Source organism: Clavelina lepadiformis, chromosome 3, assembly GCF_947623445.1.
Source record: "Clavelina lepadiformis chromosome 3, kaClaLepa1.1, whole genome shotgun sequence".
Classification (NCBI taxonomy): Eukaryota; Metazoa; Chordata; class Ascidiacea; order Aplousobranchia; family Clavelinidae; genus Clavelina; species Clavelina lepadiformis.
The window spans coordinates 98,335-125,693 of record NC_135242.1 but is presented as its reverse complement, the minus strand read 5'-3'; the positions used below and the strand labels follow the sequence as shown (position 1 = coordinate 125,693).

General features: G+C 34.1%; 3 protein-coding genes across 4 annotated transcripts; all 3 read right to left on the bottom strand.

Annotated features, from left to right (window-relative positions):
• Positions 1-596: 596 nt before the first annotated feature.
• Positions 597-4,067, bottom strand: LOC143448520 (uncharacterized). The gene is made up of 11 exons (XM_076948298.1): positions 3,957-4,067; positions 3,760-3,861; positions 3,451-3,675; positions 3,267-3,368; positions 2,935-3,054; positions 2,697-2,804; positions 2,508-2,609; positions 2,187-2,370; positions 1,920-2,098; positions 1,632-1,770; positions 597-1,406 (listed from the first exon to the last, which is right to left on the bottom strand). The coding sequence occupies exons 1-10, from the start codon at positions 4,065-4,067 to the stop codon at positions 1,756-1,758; spliced, it is 1,248 nt and encodes a 415-aa protein (XP_076804413.1). The 3' UTR covers positions 597-1,406; positions 1,632-1,755.
• LOC143449362 (uncharacterized) lies at positions 3,760-6,290 on the bottom strand. 2 transcript variants are annotated; one of them, XM_076949529.1, is made up of 6 exons: positions 6,154-6,290; positions 4,699-4,806; positions 4,514-4,609; positions 4,327-4,437; positions 3,957-4,226; positions 3,760-3,861 (listed from the first exon to the last, which is right to left on the bottom strand). In XM_076949529.1, exons 2-5 carry the CDS (start codon positions 4,708-4,710, stop codon positions 4,074-4,076), a joined length of 372 nt encoding a protein of 123 aa, XP_076805644.1. In that variant the 5' UTR covers positions 4,711-4,806; positions 6,154-6,290; the 3' UTR covers positions 3,760-3,861; positions 3,957-4,073. The 2 variants fall into 2 exon arrangements, with proteins under 2 accessions (XP_076805644.1, XP_076805645.1); XM_076949530.1 differs by lacking the exon at positions 6,154-6,290 and adding an exon at positions 5,134-5,172.
• A 2,382-nt stretch (positions 6,291-8,672) lies between these two features.
• LOC143450284 (uncharacterized) lies at positions 8,673-10,787 on the bottom strand. The gene is made up of 2 exons (XM_076950763.1): positions 10,651-10,787; positions 8,673-10,570 (listed from the first exon to the last, which is right to left on the bottom strand). Exons 1-2 carry the CDS (start codon positions 10,712-10,714, stop codon positions 9,198-9,200), a joined length of 1,437 nt encoding a protein of 478 aa, XP_076806878.1. The 5' UTR covers positions 10,715-10,787; the 3' UTR covers positions 8,673-9,197.
• Between the last annotated feature and the right edge of the window lie 16,572 nt (positions 10,788-27,359).

The following is a 27,359-nucleotide window of genomic DNA, read 5'->3' as shown; positions in this document are numbered from 1 at the left end:
TATAGAATTGTTAATCATAATGGATGGATGGAATGAACTTCATTGGTAAATTTATTGCTTTCTAGCCCAGGGTCTTAACCGTGGCGTAACACTTTTTTCTCGATCTCTAACAGGGCACGGCCGCTCTAGTAAAAGGAGACTGGCGTCTTATTTTTCCGTTATATAAATCTACAGTCACAAGTGTAAGTCTAGGCATGTGGAGTGGAGAAAGACTGAATAGGTGCACACTTGCCTATCCGTTGCACGTCTGAGTTAGCTAGTCTACACTCCAGAGGCCTCGCCGAATCCATGAAACACAAACTATCAACTCGGCATATTTTTGCCACGTCACATCATTTATATTGCAGCATTTTCATTGTTATAGAACAAAGGTGAAAAAATGCGGCTCGTCGACATGTTTTTAGTGGCTCTAGCTGAATAGTAATATCCATTATCCATGCATTGTTTACCGTATTTGTATTGAAACTATTGACTTTGCGGCTTGCTGGTGTTTGTAGTTTTCATTGAACAAGTTTGCCCACCCCTGTTACAGAACAAATGCTTCAGCAACTCAAATATAACAACATCCTTTGTAGCAAATTTTCACCCGATTCCTATCAATCTTCAGTAGTGGATGGTTCATTTATACACAACTTCCATGACTCATATTTCGTGTGTAAGGTTCAATTCGATGCAATGTGGCAGAGACGGAAGAAATGTGCAGTGAATATAACTACAATGTTCTATATACTTTGAAACAGCCCATGCAATAACATACAAGCAGTATAGGCTACACAAGAACAACAAAAGGTTAAATTCAATCGTTGACACAAGTAGTTGATATTCGAAATGGAATTGAAATGATACAATTTCAGTTCCAGTACGAGCAAGGCCAACATCTTGTACATCTAAGGAAACGCTAAGATAGGCTAAAAGAGCAGAAACGCTAAGGATAGGTATTTGTGCTATATACAGTCCATCAACGCTCTTTTAAGGGAGCATCTCAACGTAATTGACAGGCAGCATTCCCGTCTCCCCCGTGCGAAGACACGTCCCGAACATCCATCCGTCGTCGATTGACTGAGCGTTGATTATGACGTCACCATCATTAAAAGTTATTTTATTTCGTCATCTTCCGCGGCGACGTAATCGTATATCGCTTTGAATTTTTGCTGAAATTTCGTTAATTATGAAGCTTTGAAGTTTTATTTTTGAAACTTAATCAGCATCAAAAGTTTTGCTTTAAGCGAACTCTACAGAATAAATTTCAAATGCATGACGATACAAAAATTTTTGAGAAATTGGTCAAACATGAGAGGGAGACAAATAAAACACTTTGTATTCTTGTTGTGTGCCTTGTTTTTGCATTTTTGCTACGTCATAATCAATGATAGATGATGGCGCCCCCACGTGTTTGTAAGTTGTTCCTGAAATGATGAAAAATAAAAATATTTAAAAAGAATCGTTCCCACCAACATCACTATGCACCGTTCAATTATGACACAATTTCCATCAATGAGCTTTATACCAGAATAACTCGCAAAAATATTTCGATGCCTGCAAAGATTCTTAATTTCTCGAGAAGGAAGTTGGTCAGTAGCTTGGCTAATTTAATTAAAACTGCAATTAACAACATAATTAAGAATTTATACCCATGACGTAATCGGTCCATGGCACAGTTTGAGTTTGGACTGATTTGGGATCCCAGGAGCGGAGAAGATGGTAATCCTCTGCATCAAACTGATTAAAAGTCACTCATCCTGCCTCCTGATTACTTCACCACAGAGCGTCCTTCGAAAACAAAACTTTTTTCTCTTTATTTCTATCATCAGTTTGTTACTACCTAGTGTTTTTGTGGTTTTAATTCATCGAACAATTGGTTATTAATTTGGGACACGACTCAGATGCTACTGATGCTGGGGACGATAAAGAAGTCCTACCTGAAGTTTGTTTTCTTGTTTATACTCCGCATCAGTCTCATAATCAGATGGATCGTAGTCGAAGATCGATCCGGGATTTCTTCTCCATCTTCTTAAAGGTTCCGAACGAATCACCTCCTGCCTGGTGCTCTGAGGAAGATCCGGAGAGTGTTGGTAGCTCTTCTGGGTCGTCCTCATTACTGGAGAAGAAGCGCAAAAGATTAAAGTCCGGGAAGTTTAATTAAAAGCTGGTTTGTGGTGCGGAATAAGATGAGAGATCACTTTCACCTTGCTGCTGTTGAGGAACAAAGTTCAAGGCCGCGGGAGTGCGCTCCTGCTGCTTGTTCTTCAGTCCTTTGTACTCCAGATCACTCGATATCTTCGTTGCTTGTCGGACTCTCCGCAAATTGAAATCATCGACGACCTGGATCGCTCTTCCTTTTGTCATTTTGTGATCCTCCTGGTATTTGATCTGAACATAAATGAACAGGATTTTAAAATTTTTCGTCGCCTGAACCTAAATAAGAGGATCGAGGAACAAGACTGGAAGGAAACGTGAATACCTGGTATGGATTCATAAGTGGTCTTTATTATTCAAATTCAACTCACCTGACTAAAGTTCTTCTTGTTTTCTCTCGCAGTTCGCATCTCAGGAGTGTCGAGCATCGTGGCTACAGACCTCCCTTTTGAATGAGAATCTTTGTACTTAATCTGTGCACAAAACAATCGTTCAAATACTTGAGCATGAGCACACTGAACCAGTCCCTGCTCAAGCATACTCGAGGAGGATGTACTCACCGAGCTGAAGTTGTGAGTGTTTTGTCTCACTCGTATCATATCTGGAGTATCGAAGACGACAGAGGTCTGCTTCCCTCTCATCGACTCGAGGTCGGATTTATATTCAACCTGATAAACACGACGAAGGGGATTTGAAATACTGCTATGACGGTAGTAATAGAAAAACAGATTAGCACAGGAGGTAAATGCTTAGAAGGCAGTAAATTAAGGATCTGTAAAGTAACTACAGTAAAACGACCTCAGACAAAGCTCTCTGGTTCTCTTTGACGCGCCTCATCTCAGGCGTATCAAACATGGCCAGCGACCTTCCCTTATTCTCGCGATAATTCTGTCGACATTTTGCTTGAAGAAACAAAGACTAAAGAAGAATGGCAAGGTTTCGGTAACATTGGTGACCCCGATCAGAGTTAAAGTGCAGTAGAGTGTAGACCACTTTACTCCCTTTTAATCTGATCATCTTTATCAGCTTTAAAGCGCGATAATCGGCTTCGCTCTCTTGACACTCAACTACATATCAAATAAACAAACAAGGAAGTAAGTAACCCCGAACTAATCCGACCCTTACCTCACTGATGAGGTCATTCGCTTTTGAGCTTGAATGAAATGGGGCATGTCCATGGAGACTGCCGGCTTGCCCTTAACGCTCGTCTCGTATTGTTCTTTGTTCAATTTCTGTGGAAACAAAATGGCTAAAGTGAAAACGTCCAACTCGACACTCTGTGCACATGTTACATCATGAAGTAATGTTTCTTACGTCACTTTTAATGTCTTCCGCATGTTTGACATGCTCCAATGTCGGTGTAACGTGAAGGTCAAAGGTCATGCCCCGACCTTTGACTGTTTTCTCATAATCGGCTTTGTATCGTCGGTCGTCGAGAATTTCCTGAGCCTTCTTCTGCTGCAAGCTGGTGGGGGTGTGCTCCATCGCGGCGCTGGTGCCCCGGGCATTGATTTCCTTCGCGCTTCTCTTGTAGTCGATCTAGAATTTTAAACCTTATTTAACTCGTCTGCGCACTCACGACCTTAGCTGTCTAGGTCGAGTCAAGACTCCCTCTCAACCCACGTTGTCTACGAGTCTCTGCGCGTCCTTGAAGTGTCCCATCGCTGGGGACTCGTCAGCTTGCCATGACTTGCCCTTGTTCGCGTATTTCCGTCTGTAATGGAGCTGCCAACACAACAGGGTCGATGTGACGACAACAGTTTAATTGAAATATCGCGTTACAATAACACGCTAGATGACGTTAAATGACGTCGGCCTACCTCGCTCTGGGTGCGAGAGACCTCTTCAGCGTGAACCGGAGATGAGGTGTCGGGGGTAAAGGTGTAATCTTTCCCAGATAAGTCCCGGTGACTCGTAGCAAAAGTGACCATGAAATATCACAGCGTGCAAGTTGGTTTGAGATGATTCAAAGTTGAACTTACATCGCTGATCACGTCCCTACATGAAGCGGCGTGCAATATATCTGGGCGGTCGGTGATTGTTGTGAAACCTTTCCCCGCGTCTTCGCGATGCTTCTTCGTATATTTGTACTAAATATTTTCACGAACAACTGATTTATTTTGACAAACGATTTGACCTTACCTACAAACAAATGCTTTGTAACAATGTTGGTTAGAAAAATGATTTTACCTGACTCTGCACCTGGCCGATATTTTCAACATGCTTCTGGGCCGGTGTGTCTTCGATGAACTTCCAACCTTTGTCTTTGATCTTCTTTTCAAATTCTTTCCTATATTCCAGCTGCAGGAAATCATTCAGATAAAATAATAAATATTATTCTCCGCCAAAACACAGTCTAACAAGAAATTGATAAAACCTTGCTCTGTAATTTGTTGGCGCCGATCACGTGCTTCATGGAGGGGGTTTCCAGCATCTCAATGTCTTTGCCGTCCAACTTCTGCTTGTACTGGAGCTGATATTGAAAGAAAGCCAAGATTAGTGTCAAAACGTAATCACGACACGGGAGCTGTAACATGTGATAGAAGACGATGCATTGCTCACATTGCTCTGCATCTTGGCCGTGTTAACCGGGTGTTCAACATCAGGTCTTTTCTCAAGGACTGTGAAGTTCTTGTCAATCTTCTCTTTGGCGCTCTTCTTGTATTCCACCTGATCGAAAAACGTCATGTAATCATTATGATGTGACAAAGCCCTAAATGTACAGCGACGAAAAGGATTTGACAAGAAAAAGTCAAATTCATGTCATAATGCTGTAAATGCGTCATCAAATTGAAGGTTGTGCTTGTAATAAACATGCAAGTGCTTGATATGAAGAACCCATGCACTGAACTAGTGCAAACGTTAGAAATCAAAAAACTTTAAATGAATCCAAGCAGTAAAAAAATCACTAGTAACATGTAGAAGAAAAATAGTCAAAATAAAACAAAACTACATTCACACCGGAACAGACAATCAAATGTTGAAATTGTAAAATACCAAATGGAATTGAAAATTTGATCGAGATTAGCAACAAATTTATGCTACTCATCACGCGAAAAGGTATGACGCATTCTTACTCTCTCACAAAGCTTTAATCCACAATCCTAGCGACAGGAAAAATTTTCATATTGCCACCAACCCTAAATCCCTAACCCTAACCCTAAGTAAATTTTTCCATACCCCGCCAACCCAAATGGTCTTAACCCTAAGTAACTTTTTCCAACCCTCGCCAACTTGAATGGTTTTAACCCTAACACTAAGTAAAGTTTTCCTAAAGTACTAGCAAAACAGTCAGTAAAATCAATGGTGTTCCTTGCATAAAAATTGGACGTAAAATAAAATGTCAACCCTTGTTCACCAAATCACCGTGCAATCAATTACACTCAATTTGCAAGACAAGAAATCGAGGGCAGTGTGATAAGCCTGGGGATGAATTGTGGGGCATAGAGTGAAATGTGTACGTTGATCTAAAACTTGCTGAACACGATAAAAAGTGTCACATGTGGCACAACGATAAAATACTAATACTACACAAAGTCACCTATGGCTATGTTTTAGAAAACGAAGTATCATAATAAACAAAAAAGAAATTAAACAATTTTGAACACATTTCATCTCTTAACTCGAGCTTGTTTAGAGCGGTTCAGTGTATCAGAAGTTTCATTGTTCATTGTTTATTCATTCAACTCATTCAATTCATTCAGTCTTTACTTCACTTTCAGAGAACACTGTAGCGGTCCAATATATACTAAGTTAGATTACTTGTTTATATTGGTCACACAAAAACACATCATTTATTAATTAACTTTAATCGTTTTATCAATGATTGCTTCACACCAGACTACTTATTATATAATAGGCGAGAGAATCACGAAAAATAACACTAATAACTAATCACTATAGCGCGTTTATCGTTTATCTATCGCGTTTAATTATTAACCAGGAAGAAAGCTAAACTATGAGCATTAAAAGGGGAATCCATAAAGTACTATAAGAAACAAAAATAAAATTAGGTACTTGTCTCGACACTAGAGAAGCTTCTGTCACAACAAATTCCAGTAACTTCAGTTTATCCGGTTTTAACTGTTAGTCATATATAGACAGTCGATGCTCATCAAGCCGTTTAATAATATTCCATTTCTTAACACGAACCTGCATTAAATCAAAAAAAAGTACTAGCATCACAGTCAGTAAAATCAATGGTATTCCTTGCATAAAAATTGGACGTAAAATAAAATGTCAACCCTTATTCACCAAATCAAAGTGCAATCAATTACACACAATTTGCGAGACAAGAAATCGAGGGCAGTGTGATAAGCCTGGGGATGAATTGTGGTGCATAGAGTGAAATGTGTACGTTGATCTAAAACTTGCTGAACACGATAAAAAGTGTCACATTTGCCACAACGATAAAATACTAATACTACACAAAATCACTTATTATAGATGGAACAATTGTAAATTTATACAGAATACGAAAACACATCTAAACCTATATAATTAACCAAAACAAAGATATTTAAATGCTTAGCCATTGGGAACATGCGAAATAGCCATAACAAAGATGTTTATTTGTCTTACCAATAGGAAAATACAAAATACCAAGAACCAAAATGTTACAGAATAATCCCCAGCAAGAAAGGAATGGGAAATATCAATAACCAAAACAGGTAAATTTTGAACAAGTAGGAAAATGCGAGATACGAATCACCTTACACGTTTTAATCCCCAGCAATTTAAAAAACGCGAAATATTCATAATCGAAAATGTTTTAATTACCAATTGCCAAAGAACAATAACCAAAATATCTTAATCCTAAGCATTGAGAAAAACGCGAAATATCGATGACCAAAACACTTCATCCCGAACAAATCGGAAAATATGAAATGTCAATAATCAAATATGTTTTATTCCCCAGCAATTGGTAAAACGCGAAATTTCCATAACAAAGATGTTGAAAGGCCTGGCTATTACGAAAATACAAAACGCCGATAACCAAATATGTTTTAATCCCAACCATTTTAGAAATTACACAATATGCATAATGAAAACTATTTTAATGCCCAGCAAGAAGGAAAAATGTCAAATACCGATAGGCAATATATTTTAATCCCACGCAAGTTAGAAAAAGCGAAATATCAATAAGATTAATTAAACGTCTCCAGCACTAATTCGAACGGTCATGATGTTTGGAGCCGGCAAAACTGCTTCCTAGACGACTCCAATCTCAAATCGAATCCAAACCAATCGAAAGGTAAAACCAACACTTGCCATTAGATGGCGAAAAAACAATTGATTTGGTTACGTTATGGAAGGACTACGTTGAAGCGCTCGAGAAACCGAAAATTAAAACAATTTGAAAGGAACTTCCGCAGAGATATTGGCGACTGTCTAATAAAAAAAATTAAAGAAAATCGTAATGAGACAAAACGCCAGCTAATTAATGTTTTGTTTTTTCTTGTCAACGGTAGCGTCTTCGGCATGATGGGAAATTATGATAATCGCAAAAACACGTCACACAAATCTGGTGTTAACTCAGACAAAAGCATCGCTACAGACATCGACTGATTTAAAGAGGAAATATCCAGCAGCTCAAAGGCGACGAAAGTTCTGCGAAGGCAGAAGATTCAAACAACACGAGCTGAGTGCAGCAACGTAGACTTATAAATATGACTCATGTAATTATTGTTCTTAAGTACAGTTTAAGACCAAAACATGCACGTTTTTAACTTGCCATGGCCAAATAAAATCTGGTTTTGTCAGCAGCGCTTTCTTGGTTGTTAATTTCGACTGGCTCAAAACTTAAATGGACACAAAGACGGTGATGGCAAGCGTAACTTACGTGAACTTTGCCGGTTAGTAGCATGGACGACAGATTGACCAGCAGAATGTAAGCAGGCCGGTGTGCGCCATATCGCCAAAAGTCAAAGTTTATGCATCCGCAGCCATTAACGGTTTTCGCTCAAATCCAGATAAGGCAGCAAGCGTTTCGAGCCAGCCGAATTTTATTACATTGTAAATTTTCAATTGCGTTTCCCATTATCTGCGTCGTGCATTATAATGACGAGTTCTTCGTTCTAAACTGTTTGGTTTTCCGATTTAAAGCTGTACGCTCCACAATTTGCCAATAACACTCAATGCTACAGCAGGGCTATGTTTTAGCAAACGAAGTATCATAATAAAAAAAAAAGAAATTAAACAATTTTGAACACATTTCATCTCTTAACTCGAGCTTGTTTAGAGCGGTTCAATGTAAAAGAAGGTTCATTGTTCATTGTTAATTCATTCAACTCATTCAAGTCTTTACTTCACTTTCAGAGAACACGGCAGTAGCGGTCCAATATATACTAAATTAAATTACTTGTTTATATTGGTCACACAAAAACACATCATTTACTAATTAACTTTAATCGTTCTATCAATGATTGCTTCACACCAGACTACTTATTATATAATAGGCGAGAGAATCACGAAAAATAACACTAATAACTAACACTGTGCTGCGTTTGAAAATTTTTTTTCATAGGTCGAAGATGTTTTAACTGTTTCTGAATCGATTTTTTGCGCTGAACTCAAAAATGCAACCAGTTTTTTTCAATCAGGTCAAGTTTTTTTTCTATCACATATTTAATTATGCTAGCTTTGGTCATTATTGTGCACAAAGAAACTAATTTCTGGGGTAGCTTAATTGGTCATGCATGTTGTCAATTTTCGCAAGATGGTATTTTTATTTGAATGTAAGGTTTTTGCAATGACAGCCATTTTAAATACTAAAAAAATATAATGACACAGTTGAAATAAAGGCACTTACAACTAACCAAGAAAGCTTCCTAACACATAATTTTGTTCAACGGCGCTCAACTTAAAAGTAGAAGTTAATATGTTACACTATAGACACGTAAACACTTCACATCACAAATGTGTTTTAAATGTGAAATACTTGCCAACATCAATGTGTGAAATAAAAATGAAGTGTTCGAAATAGCTTAACACAGAAAGCGTTGTGCGGCACATGATGATATTACGACGTTAAATGCAATAACAATATAAATACAAATGATTTATGCTGACAAAAAGTGTCGCTTCAAAGATTTTCTTCTATGTGTGGTATTGGGAAGATCTCTTTTTAAGCACCAACAGTAATCTGCAAGCATGTTTACATCCCAGTATCCTTGGTACCTTTCTTCCATATGGCGAAGGTCTTGGTGGAATCTCTCTCCCTGTTCTTCGCTGTAGTCACCACAGTTGTCAGGAAAGTAATCTAAATGCGAACTCAGAAAGTGCATTTTTACAGACATCCGGGCTCCAAGGGATTGAAAACTTTCAAGCAGCTCTTTAACCTGTGCTTCATAATCAGGGCTTCTATGCTTTCCAAGGAAGTTTGAAATTACTGCTCGAAATCCTGTCCATGCTCTTTTTTCTACTGCACTCATGTGTGCAGTAAAACCTTCGTCTTTCATCAGCTCACGGATCTGTGGCCCATCAAAGACTCCTGCTCGTAGCTTCGCTTCAGAGATACGGGGAAATTTCATTTGTAAGAACTTGAAGGTTGGGCCATCCTTATCAAGTGCTTTGGTATAGTTTTTCATGAGACCAAGTTTAATGTGGAGAGGTGGCAAAAGAATATTTTGTGGATCAACTAAGTAAGCAAATTTGACATTTTTAAAACCAGGTGTAAAACTTGTTCTGGGTGGCCAGCTAATTTGTGTGTAGTGGCGATCATCAGCCCTCGAGTCCCACAGACACAAAAAACATGGATGTTTAGTGTAACCGGCCTGTAACCCAAGAAGTATTGAAATCATTTTTAAGTCTCCACATATTTTCCATTTGTGTTGGCTATACTGAAGAGATTTCAAAAGGAATTTCATGTCTTCATAGCATTCAGTGAGCTTCACTGAATGTCCAACAGGAACAGAACCAATCTTATTGCCATTGTGTAGTAATACTACCTTCAAACTCTTTACAGATGAGTCCAAAAACAATCGCCATTCTGCCGAACTGTAGACTATGCCCAAAGCTAATATTAATCCTGAAACATCTTGACAGTATACTAGGGAATGGTCTTCGTCATAATTGAAATATTTTCTAAACTCTTTATCTCTATACCGATACCAGAAATATGTGGTGCATGGAGCTAGCAAGTTGTTCTCACGTAGTCGTGATCCTAGGAGCTGAGCGGATTCTTTGGTGAGATTTAAATCTCGTGTTAGGTCATTCAGCTCAGGCTGTGTAAGAGGCTTCGGTTGGCTTGTACTTTGCTCTGCATCCCATGTGTCTTGTTCACTTGCTTTGCTCTCTGCAGATGAAGAACACTCCATTTCACTTATTTCTCCAGGTGGTTCTGGAACAGGAATACCAGGGCCATGTGGTACTGGTTTCATGGCTGAAGAAACATCAGGGTACTTCACATGTTGTTTGTTCTTCCGGTTTATTCCTAAAATGAAAAAGAACACTTTTACTCTTAAATCAAGCAATTAATGAAAATGCCTCCATACAGTGCAAGTATCAGCATACCTTGTAAGTTGGTCATGCAAAAATAACAATCAGTGACATGGTCTTTTCCTTCTCTCCATACCATAGGAATACCAAAAGGAAGGCTCTTTATTTTCTTTAGGCTCCATAATCTCAAGTTTTCAACGCAGGCTTTACAACATATGTGTGGAGCAAATGCCTTGTCCTGATCGCCTAGTTTTACTCCAAAATACGCATAATATGCTTTCTTAACAAACTGCGTAATTTTTGCTTGGCGACTGCGCAGGGTGACCTTGCCACATATGTAACAGAACCTGTCTGGATCGTTTTTGCACTTTCTCATTGTACAGTACTGTAAAAACAAATCATCTAAACTGCACACTAAACTAGCCTGTAAAAACAAGTTCAGAAGTTTAACTTTTCAAGCACCAGGTGCATTCGTTATGTTCTTCTCATTGTGATGTCACTCAAGTTTCATCAAAACTTAATTCAAAAGCTAAATCATTTTTATGACACCACAAATCTCAATCGCAAACGCTGAAAGCTGAAGTTGTCAAAAATTTCAAATGCAATTTGCAAAAAAACTAGACCTGATTGAAGAAAACGGATAACAATTTTGGATTCAGCATCAAAAAGTACACTAAGAACCGTCAATACTTTAGTAACCTAAAAATTAACGCAGCACAGTGTAATCAATATAGCGCGTTTATCGTTTATCTATCGCGTTTAATTATTAACCAGGAAGAAAGCTAAACTATAAGCATTAAAAGGGGAATCCATAAAGTAATATTCGAAACAAAAATAAAATTAGGTACTTGCCTCGACACTAGAGAAGCTCCTGTCACAACAAATTCCAGTAATTTCAGTATATCTCGCTTTAACTGTTAGTCATATATAGAGAGTCGATGCTCATCCAGCCTTTTAATAATATTCCATTTCTTAACTCGAACCTGCGTTGAATCAAAACAAAAGTACTAGCATCACAGTCAGTAAAATCAATGGTATTCCTTGCATAAAAATTGGACGTAAAATAAAATGTCAACCCTTGTTCACCAAATCACCGTGCAATCAATTACACTCAATTTGCAAGACAAGAAATCGTGGGCAGTGTAATAAGCCTGGGGATGAATTGTGGTGCATAGAGTGAAATGTGTACGTTGATCTAAAACTTGCTGAACACAATAAAAAGTGTCACATGTAGCACAACGATAAAATACTTATACTACACAAAGTCACTTATTATAGATGGAACAATTGTAAATGTATACAGTATACGAAAACACATCTAAACCTATATAATTAACCAAAACAAAGATATTTAAATGCTTAGCCATTGGGAACATGCGAAATAGCCATAACAAAGATGTTTATATGTCTTACCAATAGGAAAATACAAAATACCAAGAACCAAAATGTTACAGTATAATCCCCAGCAAGAAAGGAATGGGAAATATCAATAACCAAAACAGGTAAATTTTGAACAAGTAGGAAAATGCGAGATACGAATCACCTTACACGTTTTAATCCCCAGCAATTTAAAAAACGCGAAAGATATGTTAAAAGATTACAAAATATTTTAAAACAGAAAGAGGTTTAAGTTTGCCTAAATATGTCAAAATTTGTCGGAATGTTTCCAAATATTTCCAAACTGGTTTACATTTGACCACATTAAAATGATAAATCATCTTCATGTACGTTTTAAATGACTAAGTTGACTTTTAAAACAGTAATTGTAATTCTTATTGATTAACTTTCAAACAATTTTAACTTATCTAGAGAAAAGGATGTTTACACCAAGAATTACTTGAACAAAACTTACCATTTCTTTGTCATACACACAGTATTTTGTCATCGCTAAAACATATTTGCAATTCGACAAATGCTTATTATTCACACTAAATAGGCCTATATAACATGTTAAGAATTCAGAACCAAGAACACTTGATAACTAGGCTATTTCAACATCTTGGGCAGGTAAATGAATTTACTGAGTACATACAATACAATTACATGCACATTTATTTTAATTAATTTATTTATTAGATAAATATTTCCAAACCAGTAAAAGCTGTTTTAAATTTGGCCAAAAATGTCCAAATATGTCAAAATGTTTCCAAATATTTCCAAACCAGTTCAAACCGGTTTACATTTGCCCAAATATGTTCAAATGTTTCGAAATATTTTCAAACCGGTTAAAGCTGTTTTAAATTTGGCAAAAAATGTCCAAATATTTCAAAATATTTCTAAATATATACAAACCAGTTCATACCGGTTTACATTTGCCCAAATATGTTCAAATATGTCAAAATGTTTCCAAATATTTCCAAACCAGTAAAAGCTGTTTTAAATTTGGCCAAAAATGTCCAAATATGTCAAAATGTTTCCAAATATTTCTAAACCAGTTCAAACCGGTTTACATTTGCCCAAATATGTTCAAATGTTACGCAATATTTCGAAACCGGTTAAAGCTGTTTTAAATTTGGCCAAAAATGTCCAAATATGTCAAAATGTTTCCAAATATTTCCAAACCAGTTCAAACCGGTTTACATTAGCCCAAATATGTTCAAATGTTTCCAAATATTTCCAAACCGGTTAAAGCTGTTTTAAATTTGGCCAAAAATGTCAAAATGTTTTCAAATATTTCCAAACCAGATCAAACCGGTTTACATTTGCCTAAATATGTTCAAATACTTCAAAATGTTTCCAAATATTTCCAAACCAGTTCAAACCGGTTTACATTTGCCCAAATATATCGCATCTGGCAAAATGATTCCAATTAATTGAGGGGCTAGGGTTAGAGGTGAAAGCGCCCTTAACATTGAAGGTTAGTATCGTAGGAAATGGTGTCTGGACAAGTTCTGTATGGTGGAAATGTTCTCTACCAAATAAATTAAATACAATACAGGTTTCTAAATTTTCAGGGTTAGGACTTATTGACCATCGGCATTTGGCAAAATGACTCCATTTCATAGAGGGGTTAGGGTTAGGGTGAAAGCGCGCATTAAATTTGGGGTTTTGCATCGTAGGAAGGAGCGTATGGAAAAGTTGTTCATCGTGGAGCTGTTTTTTACGATCTAAAATAAATACAAAATAAATACATTTAACTACTCACAATATTTTGTCATCGCTAAAACATATTTGCAATTCGAAAAATGCTTGTTATTTACACTAAATAGGCCTATATAACATGTTAATAATTCAGAACCAAGAACACTTGATAACTAGGATATTTCAACATCTTGGGCAGGTAAATGAATTTACTGAGTACATACAATACAATTACATGCACATCTATTTTAATTAATTTATTTATTAAATAAATATTTCCAAACCAGTAAAAGCTGTTTTAAATTTGGCCAAAAATGTCCAAATATGTCAAAATTTTTCCAAATATTTCCAAACCAGATCAAACCAGTTTTCATTTGGCCAAATATGTTCAAATATTTCAAAATGTTTCGAAATATTTCCAAACTGGTTAAAGCTGTTTTAAATTTGGCCAAAAATGTCCAAATATGTCAAAATGTTTCCAAATATTTCCAAACCATTTCAAACCGGTTTACATTTGCCCAAATATGTTCAAATACTTTAAAATGTTTCCAAATATTTCCAAACCAGTTCAAACCGGTTTACATTTGCCCAAAAATGTTCAAATGTTTCGAAATATTTTCAAACCCGTTAAAGCTGTTTTAAATTTGGCTAAAAATGTCCAAATATGTCAAAATGTTTCCAAATATTTCCAAACCTGTTCAAACCGGTTTACATTTGCCCAAATATGTTCAAATATTTCAAAATATTTCGAAATATTTCCAAACCGGTTAAAGCTGTTTGAAATTTGGCCAAAAAAGTCCAAATTTGTCAAATTATTTCTAAATATATACAAACCAGTTCAAACCGGTTTACATTTGCCCAAATATGTTCAAATATGTCAAAATGTTTCGAAATATTTTCAAACCGGTTAAAGCTGTTTTACATTTTCCGAAATATGTTCAAATATGTCAAAATGTTTCGAAATATTTCCAAACCGGTTAAAGCTGTTTTACATTTTCTCAAATATGTTCAAATATGTCAAAATGTTTCCAAATATTTCCAAACTAGTAAAAGCTGTTTTAAATTTGGCCAAAAATGTCCAAATATGGCAAAATGTTTGCAAATATTTCCAAACCAGTTCAAACCGGTTTACATTTGCCCAAATATAATCAAATATTTCAAAATGTTTCGAAATATTTCCAAACTGGTTAAAGCTGTTTTAAATTTGGCCAAAAATGTCCAAATATGTCAAAATGTTTCCAAATATTTCCAAACCAGTTCAAACCGGTTTACATTTGCCCAAATATGTTCAAATGTTACGAAATATTTCCAAACCGGTTAAAGCTGTTTTAAATTTGGCCAAAAATGTCCAAATATGTCAAAATGTTTCCAAATATTTCCAAACCAGTTCAAACCGGTTTTCATTTGCCCAAATATGTTCAAATATTTCAAAATGTTTCGAAATATTTCCAAACCGGCAAAAGCTGTTTAAAATTTAGCCAAAAATGTCCAAATATGTCAAAATTTTTCCAAATATTTCCAAACCAGTTCAAACCGGTTTACATTTGCCCAAATATGTTCAAATGTTTCGAAATATTTCCAAAACGGTTAAAGCTGTTTTAAATTTGGCGAAAAATGTCCAAATATGTCAAAATGTTTCCAAATATTTCCAAACCAGTTCAAACCGTTTTGTAATTGCCCAAATATGTTTAAATGTTTCGAAATGTTTCCAAATATTTCCAAACCGGTTAAAGCTGTTTGAAATTTGTCGAAAAATGTCCAAATATGTCAAAATATTTCTAAATATATACAAAACAGTTCAAACCGGTTTACACTTGCCCAAATATGTTCAAATGTTACGATATATTTCCAAACCAGTAAAAGTTGTTTTAAATTTGGCCAAAAATGTCCAAATATGTCAAAATAAATCCAAATATTTCCAAACCAGTTCAAACCGGTTTACTTTTGCCCAAAAATGTCAAAATATTTCAAACTGTTTCGAAATATTTCCAAACCGGTTAAAGCTGTTTTAAATTTGGCCAAAAATATCCAAATATGTCAAAATGTTTCCAAATATTTCGAAACCAGTTCAAACCGGTTTACATTTGCTCAAATATGTTCAAATATTTCAAAATGTTTCTAAATATTTCCAAACCGGTTAAAGCTGTTTTAAATTTGGCCAAAAATGTCCAAATATGTCAAAATGTTTCCAAACATTTACAAACCAGTTCAAACCGGTTTACATTTGCCCAAATATGTTTAAATGTTTCGAAATATTTTCAAACCCGTTAAAGCTGTTTTAAATTTGGCCAAAAATGTCCAAATATGTCAAAATGTTTCCAAATATTTCCAAACCTGTTCAAACCGGTTTACATTTGCCCAAATATGTTCAAATATTTCAAAATGTTTCGAAATATTTCCAAACTGGTTAAAGCTGTTTTACATTTTCCCAAATATGTTCAAATATGTCAAAATGTTTCGAAATATTTCCAAACCAGTAAAAGCTGTTTTAAATTTGGCCAAAAATGTCCAAAAATGTCAAAATGTTTCCAAATATTTCCAAACCATTTCAAACCGGTTTACAGTTGCCCAAATATGTTCAAATATTTCAAAATGTTTCGAAATATTTCCAAACCGGTTAAAGCTGTTTTAAATTTGGCCAAAAATGTCCAAATATGTCAAAATGTTTCAAAATATTTCCATACCAGTTCAAACCGGTTTACATTTGCCCAAATATGTTCAAATGTTACGAAATATTTCCAAACCGGCAAAAGCTGTTTTAAATCTGGCCAAAAATGTCCAAATATGTCAAAATGTTTCCAAATATTTCCAAACCAGTTCAAACCGGTTTACATTTGCCCAAATATGTTCAAATGTTTCAAAATATTTCCAAACCGGTTAAAGCTGTTTTAAATTTGGCCAAAAATATCCAAATATGTCAAAATGTTTCCAAATATTTCGAAACCAGTTCAAAGCGGTTTACATTTGCACAAATATGTTCAAATATTTCAAAATGTTTCGAAATATTTCCAAACCGTTTAAAGCTGTTTTAATTTTGGCCAAAAATGTCCAAATATGTCAAAATGTTTCCAAACATTTCCAAACCAGTTCAAACCGGTTTACATTTGCCCAAATATGTTTAAATGTTTCGAAATATTTTCAAACCCGTTAAAGCTGTTTTAAATTTGGCCAAAAATGTCCAAATATGTCAAAATGTTTCCAAATATTTCCAAACCAGTTCAAACCGGTTTACATTTGCCCAAATATGTTCAAATGTTTCAAAATATTTCCAAACCGGTTAAAGCTGTTTTAAATTTGGCCAAAAATATCCAAATATGTCAAAATGTTTCCAAATATTTCGAAACCAGTTCAAACCGGTTTACATTTGCTCAAATATGTTCAAATATTTCAAAATGTTTCGAAATATTTCCAAACCGTTTAAAGCTGTTTTAATTTTGGCCAAAAATGTCCAAATATGTCAAAATGTTTCCAAATATTTCCAAACCAGTTCAAACCGGTTTACATTTGCCCAAATATGTTCAAATGTTTCAAAATATTTCCAAACCGGTTAAAGCTGTTTTAAATTTGGCCAAAAATATCCAAATATGTCAAAATGTTTCCAAATATTTCGAAACCAGTTCAAACCGGTTTACATTTGCTCAAATATGTTCAAATATTTCAAAATGTTTCGAAATATTTCCAAACCGTTTAAAGCTGTTTTAATTGTGGCCAAAAATGTCCAAATATGTCAAAATGTTTCCAAACATTTCCAAACCAGTTCAAACCGGTTTACATTTGCCCAAATATGTTTAAATGTTTCGAAATATTTTCAAACCCGTTAAAGCTGTTTTAAATTTGGCCAAAAATGTCCAAATATGTCAAAATGTTTCCAAATATTTCCAAACCTGTTCAAACCGGTTTACATTTGCCCAAATATGTTCAAATTGATCAAAATATTTCGAAATATTTCCAAACTGGTTAAAGCTGTTTTACATTTTCCCAAATATGTTCAAATATGTCAAAATGTTTCGAAATATTTCCAAACCAGTAAAAGCTGTTTTAAATTTGGCCAAAAATGTCCAAAAATGTCAAAATGTTTCCAAATATTTCCAAACCATTTCAAACCGGTTTGCATTTGCCCAAATATGTTCAAATATTTCAAAATGTTTCGAAATATTTCCAAACCGGTTAAAGCTGTTTTAAATTTGGCCAAAAATGTCCAAATATGTCAAAATGTTTCAAAATATTTCCATACCAGTTCAAACCGGTTTACATTTGCCCAAATATGTTCAAATGTTACGAAATATTTCCAAACCGGTAAAAGCTGTATTAAATTTGGCCAAAAATGTCCAAATTTGTCAAAATATTTCTAAATATATACAAACCAGTTCAAACCGGTTTACATTTGCCCAAATATGTTCAAATATGTCAAAATGTTTCGAAATATTTTGAAACCGGTTGAAGCTGTTTTACATTTTCCGAAATATGTTCAAATATGTCAAAATGTTTTCAAATATTTTCAATCTAGTTCAAACCGGTTTACATTTGCCCAAATATGTTCAAATGTTACGAAATATTTCCAAACCAGTTTATATTTGACCAAATATGTTCAAATGTTTCGAAATGTTTCGAAATATTTCCAAACAGGTTAAAGCTGTTTTAACTTTGGCCAAAAATGTCCAAATATGTCAAAATGTTTCCAAATATTTCCAAACCAGTTCAAACCGGTTTACATTTGCCCAAATATGTTCAAATACTTTAAAATGTTTCCAAATATTTTCAAACCAGTTCAAACCGGTTTACATTTGCCCAAATATATTGCATCTGGCAAAATGATTCCAATTAATGGAGGGCCTAGGGTTAGAGGTGAAAGCGCCCTTAACATTGAGGGTTACTATCGTAGGAAATGGTGTCTGGACAAGTTCTCTATGGTGGAATTGTTCTCTACCAAATAAATTAAAAACAATACCGGTTTCTAAATCTTCAGGGTTATGACTTATTGACCAGCGGCATCTGGAAAAATGACTCCATTTCATAGAGGGGTTAGGGTTAGGGTGAAAGCGCGCATTAAAGTTGGGGTTTTGCATCGTAGGAAGAAGCGTATGGAAAAGTTGTTCATCGTGGAGCTGTTCTTTACGATCTAAAATAAATACAATACCGGTTTCTAATTTTGTAGGGTAAGAACCTAATGTCCGGTCGCATCTGGCAAAATGATTCCAATTAATTGAGGGGCTAGGGTTAGAGGTGAAAGCCCCCTTTACATTGAGGGTTAGTATCGTAGGAAATGGTGTCTGGACAAGTTCTGTATGGTGGAATTGTTCTCTACCAAATAATCTAAATACAATACCGGTTTTTAAATTCATAGGGTTAGGACTTATTGACTATCGGAATTTGGCAAAATAACTCCATTTCATAGAGGGGTTAGGGTTAGGGTGAAAGCGCGCATTAAAGTTGGGGTTTTGCATCGTAGGAAGGAGCGTATGGAAAAGTTGTTAATCGTGGAGCTGTTTTTTACGATCTAAAGAAAATACAAAATAAATACATTTAACTACACACAGTATTTTGTCATCGCTAAAACATATTTGCAATTCGACAAATGCTTATTATTCACAGTAAATAGGCCTATATAACATGTTAAGGATTCAGAACCAAGAACACTTGATAACAAGGCTATTTCAACATCTTGGGCAAGTAAATGAATTTACTGAGTACATACAATACAATTACATGCACATTTATTTTAATTAATTTATTTATTAAATAAATATTTCCAAATCAGTAAAAGCTGTTTTAAATTTGGCCAAAAATGTCCAAATATGTCAAAATGTTTCCAAATATTTCCAAACCAGTTCAAACCGGTTTACATTTGCCCAAATATGTTCAAATATTTCAAAATGTTTCGAAATATTTCCAAACCGGTTAAAGCTGTTTGAAATTTGGCCAAAAATGTCCAAATTTGTCAAAATATTTCTAAATATATACAAACCAGTTCAAACCGGTTTACATTTGCCCAAATATGTTCAAATATTTCAAAATGTTTCGAAATATTTCCAAACCGGTTAAAGCTGTTTTAAATTTGGCCAAAAATGATCAAATATGTCAAAATATTTCCAAATATTTCCAAACCAGTTCAAACCGGTTTACATTTGCCCAAATATGTTCAAATGTTACGATATATTTCCAAACCGGCAAAAGCTGTTTTAAATCTGGCCAAAAATGTCCAAATATGTCAAAATGTTTCCAAATATTTCCAAACCAGTTCAAACCGGTTTACATTTGCCCAAATATGTTCAAATGTTTCAAAATATTTCCAAACCGTTTAAAGCTGTTTTAAATTTGGCCAAAAATATCCAAATATGTCAAAATGTTTCCAAATATTTCGAAACCAGTTCAAACCGGTTTACATTTGCTCAAATATGTTCAAATATTTCAAAATGTTTCCAAATATTTCCAAACCGGTTAAAGCTGTTTTAAATTTGGCCAAAAATGTCCAAATATGTCAAAATGTTTCCAAACATTTCCAAACCAGTTCAAACCGGTTTACATTTGCCCAAATATGTTTAAATGTTTCGAAATATTTTCAAACCCGTTAAAGCTGTTTTAAATTTGGCCAAAAATGTCCAAATATGTCAAAATGTTTCCAAATATTTCTAAACCTGTTCAAACCGGTTTACATTTGCCCAAATATGTTCAAATATTTCAAAATGTTTCGAAATATTTCCAAACTGGTTAAAGCTGTTTTACATTTTCCCAAATATGTTCAAATATGTCAAAATGTTTCGAAATATTTCCAAACCAGTAAAAGCTGTTTTAAATTTGGCTAAAAATGTCCAAAAATTTCAAAATGTTTCCAAATATTTCCAAACCATTTCAAACCGGTTTACATTTGCCCAAATATGTTCAAATATTTCAAAATTTTTCGAAATATTTCCAAACCTGTTGAAGCTGTTTTAAATTTGGCCAAAAATGTCCAAATATGTCAAAATGTTTCAAAATATTTCCATACCAGTTCAAACCGGTTTACATTTGCCCAAATATGTTCAAATGTTACCAAATATTTCCAAACCGGTTAAAGCTGTTTTAAATTTGGCCAAAAATGTCCAAATATGTCAAAATGTTTTCAAATATTTTCAATCCAGTTCAAACCGGTTTACATTTGCCCAAATATGTTCAAATGTTACGATATATTTCCAAACCAGTTTATATTTGACCAAATATGTTCAAATGTTTCGAAATGTTTCGAAATATTTCCAAACAGGTTAAAGCTGTTTTAAATTTGGCCAAAAATGTCCAAATATGTCAAATAGTTTCCAAATATTTCGAAACCAGTTCAAACCGGTTTACATTTGCCCAAATATGTTCAAATACTTCAAAGTGTTTCCAAGTATTTTCAAACCAGTTTAAACCGGTTTACATTTGCCCAAATATATTGCATCTGGCAAAATGATTCCAATTAATTGAGGGGCTAGGGTTAGAGGTGAAAGCGCCATTAACATTGAGGGTTAGTATCGTAGGAAATGGTGTCTGGACAAGTTCTCTATGGTGGAATTGTTCTCTACCAAATAAATTAAAAACAATACCGGTTTCTAAATCTTCAGGGTTATGACTTATTGACCAGCGGCATCTGGAAAAATGACTCCATTTCATAGAGGGGTTAGGGTTAGGGTGAAAGCGCGCATTAAAGTTGGGGTTTTGCATCGTAGGAAGGAGCGTATGGAAAAGTTGTTAATCGTGGAGCTGTTTTTTACGATCTAAAGTAAATACAAAATAAATACATTTAACTACACACAGTATTTTGTCATCGCTAAAACATATTTGCAAATCGACAAATGCTTATTATTCACACTAAATAGGCCTATATAACATGTTAAGGATTCAGAACCAAGAACACTTGATAACAAGGCTATTTTAACATCTTGGGCAAGTAAATGAATTTACTGAGTACATACAATACAATTACATGCACATTTATTTTAATTAATTTATTTATTAAAAAAATATTTCCAAATCAGTAAAAGCTGTTTTAAATTTGGCCAAAAATGTTCAAATATGTCAAAATGTTTCCAAATATTTCCAAACCAGTTCAAACCGGTTTACATTTGCCCAAATATGTTCAAATATTTCAAAATGTTTCGAAATATTTCCAAACCGGTTAAAGCTGTTTGAAATTTGGCCAAAAATGTCCAAATATATCAAAATATTTCTAAATATATACAAACCAGTTCAAACCGGTTTACATTTGCCCAAATATGTTCAAATATTTCAAAATGTTTCGAAATATTTCCAAACCGGTTAAAGCTGTTTTACATTTTCCCAAATATGTTCAAATATGTCAAAATGTTTCGAAATATTTCCAAACCAGTAAAAGCTGTTTTAAATTTGGCCAAAAATGTCCAAATATGTCAAAATGTTTCGAAATATTTCCAAACCATTTCAAACCGGTTTACATTTGACATAATATGTTCAAATATTTCAAAATGTTTCGAAATATTTCCAAACCGGTTAAAGCTGTTTGAAATTTGGCCAAAAATGTCCAAATTTGTCAAAATATTTCTAAATATAAGTTATATAAACCAGTTCAAACCGGTTTACATTTGCTTAAATATGTTAAATATTTCAAAATGTTTCGAAATATTTCCAAACCGGTTAAAGCTGTTTGAAATTTGGCCAAAAATGTCCAAATATATAAAAATGTTTCAAAATATTTCCATACCAGTTCAAACCGGTTTACATTTGCCCAAATATGTTCAAATGTTACGAAATATTTCCAAACCGGTTAAAGCTGTTTTAAATTTGGCCAAAAATGTCGAAATATGTCAAAATGTTTCCAAATATTTCCAAACCAGTTCAAACCGGTTTACATTTGCCCAAATATGTTCAAATGTTACGAAATATTTCCAAACCAGTTCAAACCGGTTTATATTTGCCCAAATATGTTCAAATGTTTCGAAATGTTTCGAAATATTTCCAAAGCGGTTAAAGCTGTTTTAAATTTGGCCAAAAATGTCCAAATATGTCAAAATGTTTCCAATAATTCCAAACCATTTCAAACTGGTTTACATTTGCCCAAATATGTTCAAATGTTTCCAAATATTTCCAAACCACTTCAAACTGGTTTACATTTGCCCAAATATATTGCATCTGGCAAAATGACTCCATTTAAATGAGAAGTTAGAGTTAGAATTGAAAGCCCCTTTATTATTGAGGGTTAGTATCGTAGGAAATGGTGTCTGGACAAGTTTTCTATGGTGGAATTGTTCTCTACCAAATACATTAAATAAAATACCGGTTTCTAAATCTTCAGGGTTAGGACTTATCGACCAGCGGCATCTGGTAAATGACTCCATTTCATAGAGGGGTTCGGGTTAGGGTGAAAGCGCGTATTAAAGTTGAGGTTTTGCATCGTAGGAAGGAGCGTATGGAAAAGTTGTTAATCGTGGAGCTGTTTTTTACGATCTAAAGAAAATACAAAATAAATACATTTAACTACACACAGTATTTTGTCATCGCTAAAACATATTTGCAATTCGACAAATGCTTATTATTCACAGTAAATAGGCCTATATAACATGTTAAGGATTCAGAACCAAGAACACTTGATAACAAGGCTATTTCAACATCTTGGGCAAGTAAATGAATTTACTGAGTACATACAATACAATTACATGCACATTTATTTTAATTAATTTATTTATTAAATAAATATTTCCAAATCAGTAAAAGCTGTTTTAAATTTGGCCAAAAATGTCCAAATATGTCAAAATGTTTCCAAATATTTCCAAACCAGTTCAAACCGGTTTACATTTGCCCAAATATGTTCAAATATTTCAAAATGTTTCGAAATATTTCCAAACCGGTTAAAGCTGTTTGAAATTTGGCCAAAAATGTCCAAATTTGTCAAAATATTTCTAAATATATACAAACCAGTTCAAACCGGTTTACATTTGCCCAAATATGTTCAAATATTTCAAAATGTTTCGAAATATTTCCAAACCGGTTAAAGCTGTTTTAAATTTGGCCAAAAATGATCAAATATGTCAAAATGTTTCCAAATATTTCCAAACCAGTTCAAACCGGTTTACATTTGCCCAAATATGTTCAAATGTTACGATATATTTCCAAACCGGCAAAAGCTGTTTTAAATCTGGCCAAAAATGTCCAAATATGTCAAAATGTTTCCAAATATTTCCAAACCAGTTCAAACCGGTTTACATTTGCCCAAATATGTTCAAATGTTTCAAAATATTTCCAAACCGTTTAAAGCTGTTTTAAATTTGGCCAAAAATATCCAAATATGTCAAAATGTTTCCAAATATTTCGAAACCAGTTCAAACCGGTTTACATTTGCTCAAATATGTTCAAATATTTCAAAATGTTTCCAAATATTTCCAAACCGGTTAAAGCTGTTTTAAATTTGGCCAAAAATGTCCAAATATGTCAAAATGTTTCCAAACATTTCCAAACCAGTTCAAACCGGTTTACATTTGCCCAAATATGTTTAAATGTTTCGAAATATTTTCAAACCCGTTAAAGCTGTTTTAAATTTGGCCAAAAATGTCCAAATATGTCAAAATGTTTCCAAATATTTCTAAACCTGTTCAAACCGGTTTACATTTGCCCAAATATGTTCAAATATTTCAAAATGTTTCGAAATATTTCCAAACTGGTTAAAGCTGTTTTACATTTTCCCAAATATGTTCAAATATGTCAAAATGTTTCGAAATATTTCCAAACCAGTAAAAGCTGTTTTAAATTTGGCTAAAAATGTCCAAAAATTTCAAAATGTTTCCAAATATTTCCAAACCATTTCAAACCGGTTTACATTTGCCCAAATATGTTCAAATATTTCAAAATTTTTCGAAATATTTCCAAACCTGTTGAAGCTGTTTTAAATTTGGCCAAAAATGTCCAAATATGTCAAAATGTTTCAAAATATTTCCATACCAGTTCAAACCGGTTTACATTTGCCCAAATATGTTCAAATGTTACCAAATATTTCCAAACCGGTTAAAGCTGTTTTAAATTTGGTCAAAAATGTCCAAATATGTCAAAATGTTTTCAAATATTTTCAATCCAGTTCAAACCGGTTTACATTTGCCCAAATATGTTCAAATGTTACGATATATTTCCAAACCAGTTTATATTTGACCAAATATGTTCAAATGTTTCGAAATGTTTCGAAATATTTCCAAACAGGTTAAAGCTGTTTTAAATTTGGCCAAAAATGTCCAAATATGTCAAATAGTTTCCAAATATTTCGAAACCAGTTCAAACCGGTTTACATTTGCCCAAATATGTTCAAATACTTCAAAGTGTTTCCAAGTATTTTCAAACCAGTTTAAACCGGTTTACATTTGCCCAAATATATTGCATCTGGCAAAATGATTCCAATTAATTGAGGGGCTAGGGTTAGAGGTGAAAGCGCCATTAACATTGAGGGTTAGTATCGTAGGAAATGGTGTCTGGACAAGTTCTCTATGGTGGAATTGTTCTCTACCAAATAAATTAAAAACAATACCGGTTTCTAAATCTTCAGGGTTATGACTTATTGACCAGCGGCATCTGGAAAAATGACTCCATTTCATAGAGGGGTTAGGGTTAGGGTGAAAGCGCGCATTAAAGTTGGGGTTTTGCATCGTAGGAAGGAGCGTATGGAAAAGTTGTTAATCGTGGAGCTGTTTTTTACGATCTAAAGTAAATACAAAATAAATACATTTAACTACACACAGTATTTTGTCATCGCTAAAACATATTTGCAAATCGACAAATGCTTATTATTCACACTAAATAGGCCTATATAACATGTTAAGGATTCAGAACCAAGAACACTTGATAACAAGGCTATTTTAACATCTTGGGCAAGTAAATGAATTTACTGAGTACATACAATACAATTACATGCACATTTATTTTAATTAATTTATTTATTAAAAAAATATTTCCAAATCAGTAAAAGCTGTTTTAAATTTGGCCAAAAATGTTCAAATATGTCAAAATGTTTCCAAATATTTCCAAACCAGTTCAAACCGGTTTACATTTGCCCAAATATGTTCAAATATTTCAAAATGTTTCGAAATATTTCCAAACCGGTTAAAGCTGTTTGAAATTTGGCCAAAAATGTCCAAATATATCAAAATATTTCTAAATATATACAAACCAGTTCAAACCGGTTTACATTTGCCCAAATATGTTCAAATATTTCAAAATGTTTCGAAATATTTCCAAACCGGTTAAAGCTGTTTTACATTTTCCCAAATATGTTCAAATATGTCAAAATGTTTCGAAATATTTCCAAACCAGTAAAAGCTGTTTTAAATTTGGCCAAAAATGTCCAAATATGTCAAAATGTTTCGAAATATTTCCAAACCATTTCAAACCGGTTTACATTTGACATAATATGTTCAAATATTTCAAAATGTTTCGAAATATTTCCAAACCGGTTAAAGCTGTTTGAAATTTGGCCAAAAATGTCCAAATTTGTCAAAATATTTCTAAATATAAGTTATATAAACCAGTTCAAACCGGTTTACATTTGCTTAAATATGTTAAATATTTCAAAATGTTTCGAAATATTTCCAAACCGGTTAAAGCTGTTTGAAATTTGGCCAAAAATGTCCAAATATATAAAAATGTTTCAAAATATTTCCATACCAGTTCAAACCGGTTTACATTTGCCCAAATATGTTCAAATGTTACGAAATATTTCCAAACCGGTTAAAGCTGTTTTAAATTTGGCCAAAAATGTCGAAATATGTCAAAATGTTTCCAAATATTTCCAAACCAGTTCAAACCGGTTTACATTTGCCCAAATATGTTCAAATGTTACGAAATATTTCCAAACCAGTTCAAACCGGTTTATATTTGCCCAAATATGTTCAAATGTTTCGAAATGTTTCGAAATATTTCCAAAGCGGTTAAAGCTGTTTTAAATTTGGCCAAAAATGTCCAAATATGTCAAAATGTTTCCAATAATTCCAAACCATTTCAAACTGGTTTACATTTGCCCAAATATGTTCAAATGTTTCCAAACATTTCCAAACCACTTCAAACTGGTTTACATTTGCCCAAATATATTGCATCTGGCAAAATGACTCCATTTAAATGAGAAGTTAGAGTTAGAGGTGAAAGCCCCCTTATTATTGAGGGTTAGTATCGTAGGAAATGGTGTCTGGACAAGTTCTCTATGGTGGAATTGTTCTCTACCAAATACATTAAATAAAATACCGGTTTCTAAATCTTCAGGGTTAGGACTTATCGACCAGCGGCATCTGGTAAATGACTCCATTTCATAGAGGGGTTCGGGTTAGGGTGAAAGCGCGTATTAAAGTTGAGGTTTTGCATCGTAGGAAGGAGCGTATGGAAAAGTTGTTCATCGTGGAGCTGTTTTTTACGATCTAAAATAAATACAATACCGGTTTCTAAATTTGTAGGGTTAGAACCTAATGTCCGGTCGCATCTGGCAAAATGATTCCATTTAATTGAGGGGCTAGGGTTAGAGGTGAAAGCGCGCCTTATTATTGAGGGTTAGTATCGTAGGAAATGGTGTCTGGACAAGTTCTGTATGGTGGAATTGTTCTCTACCAAATAACATAAATGCAATACCGGTTTTTAAATTCTCAGGGTTAGGAAATATTGACCATCGGCATTTGGCAAAATTACTCCATTTCATAGAGGGGTTAGGGTTAGGGTGAAAGCGCGCATTAAAGTTGGGGTTTTGAATCGTA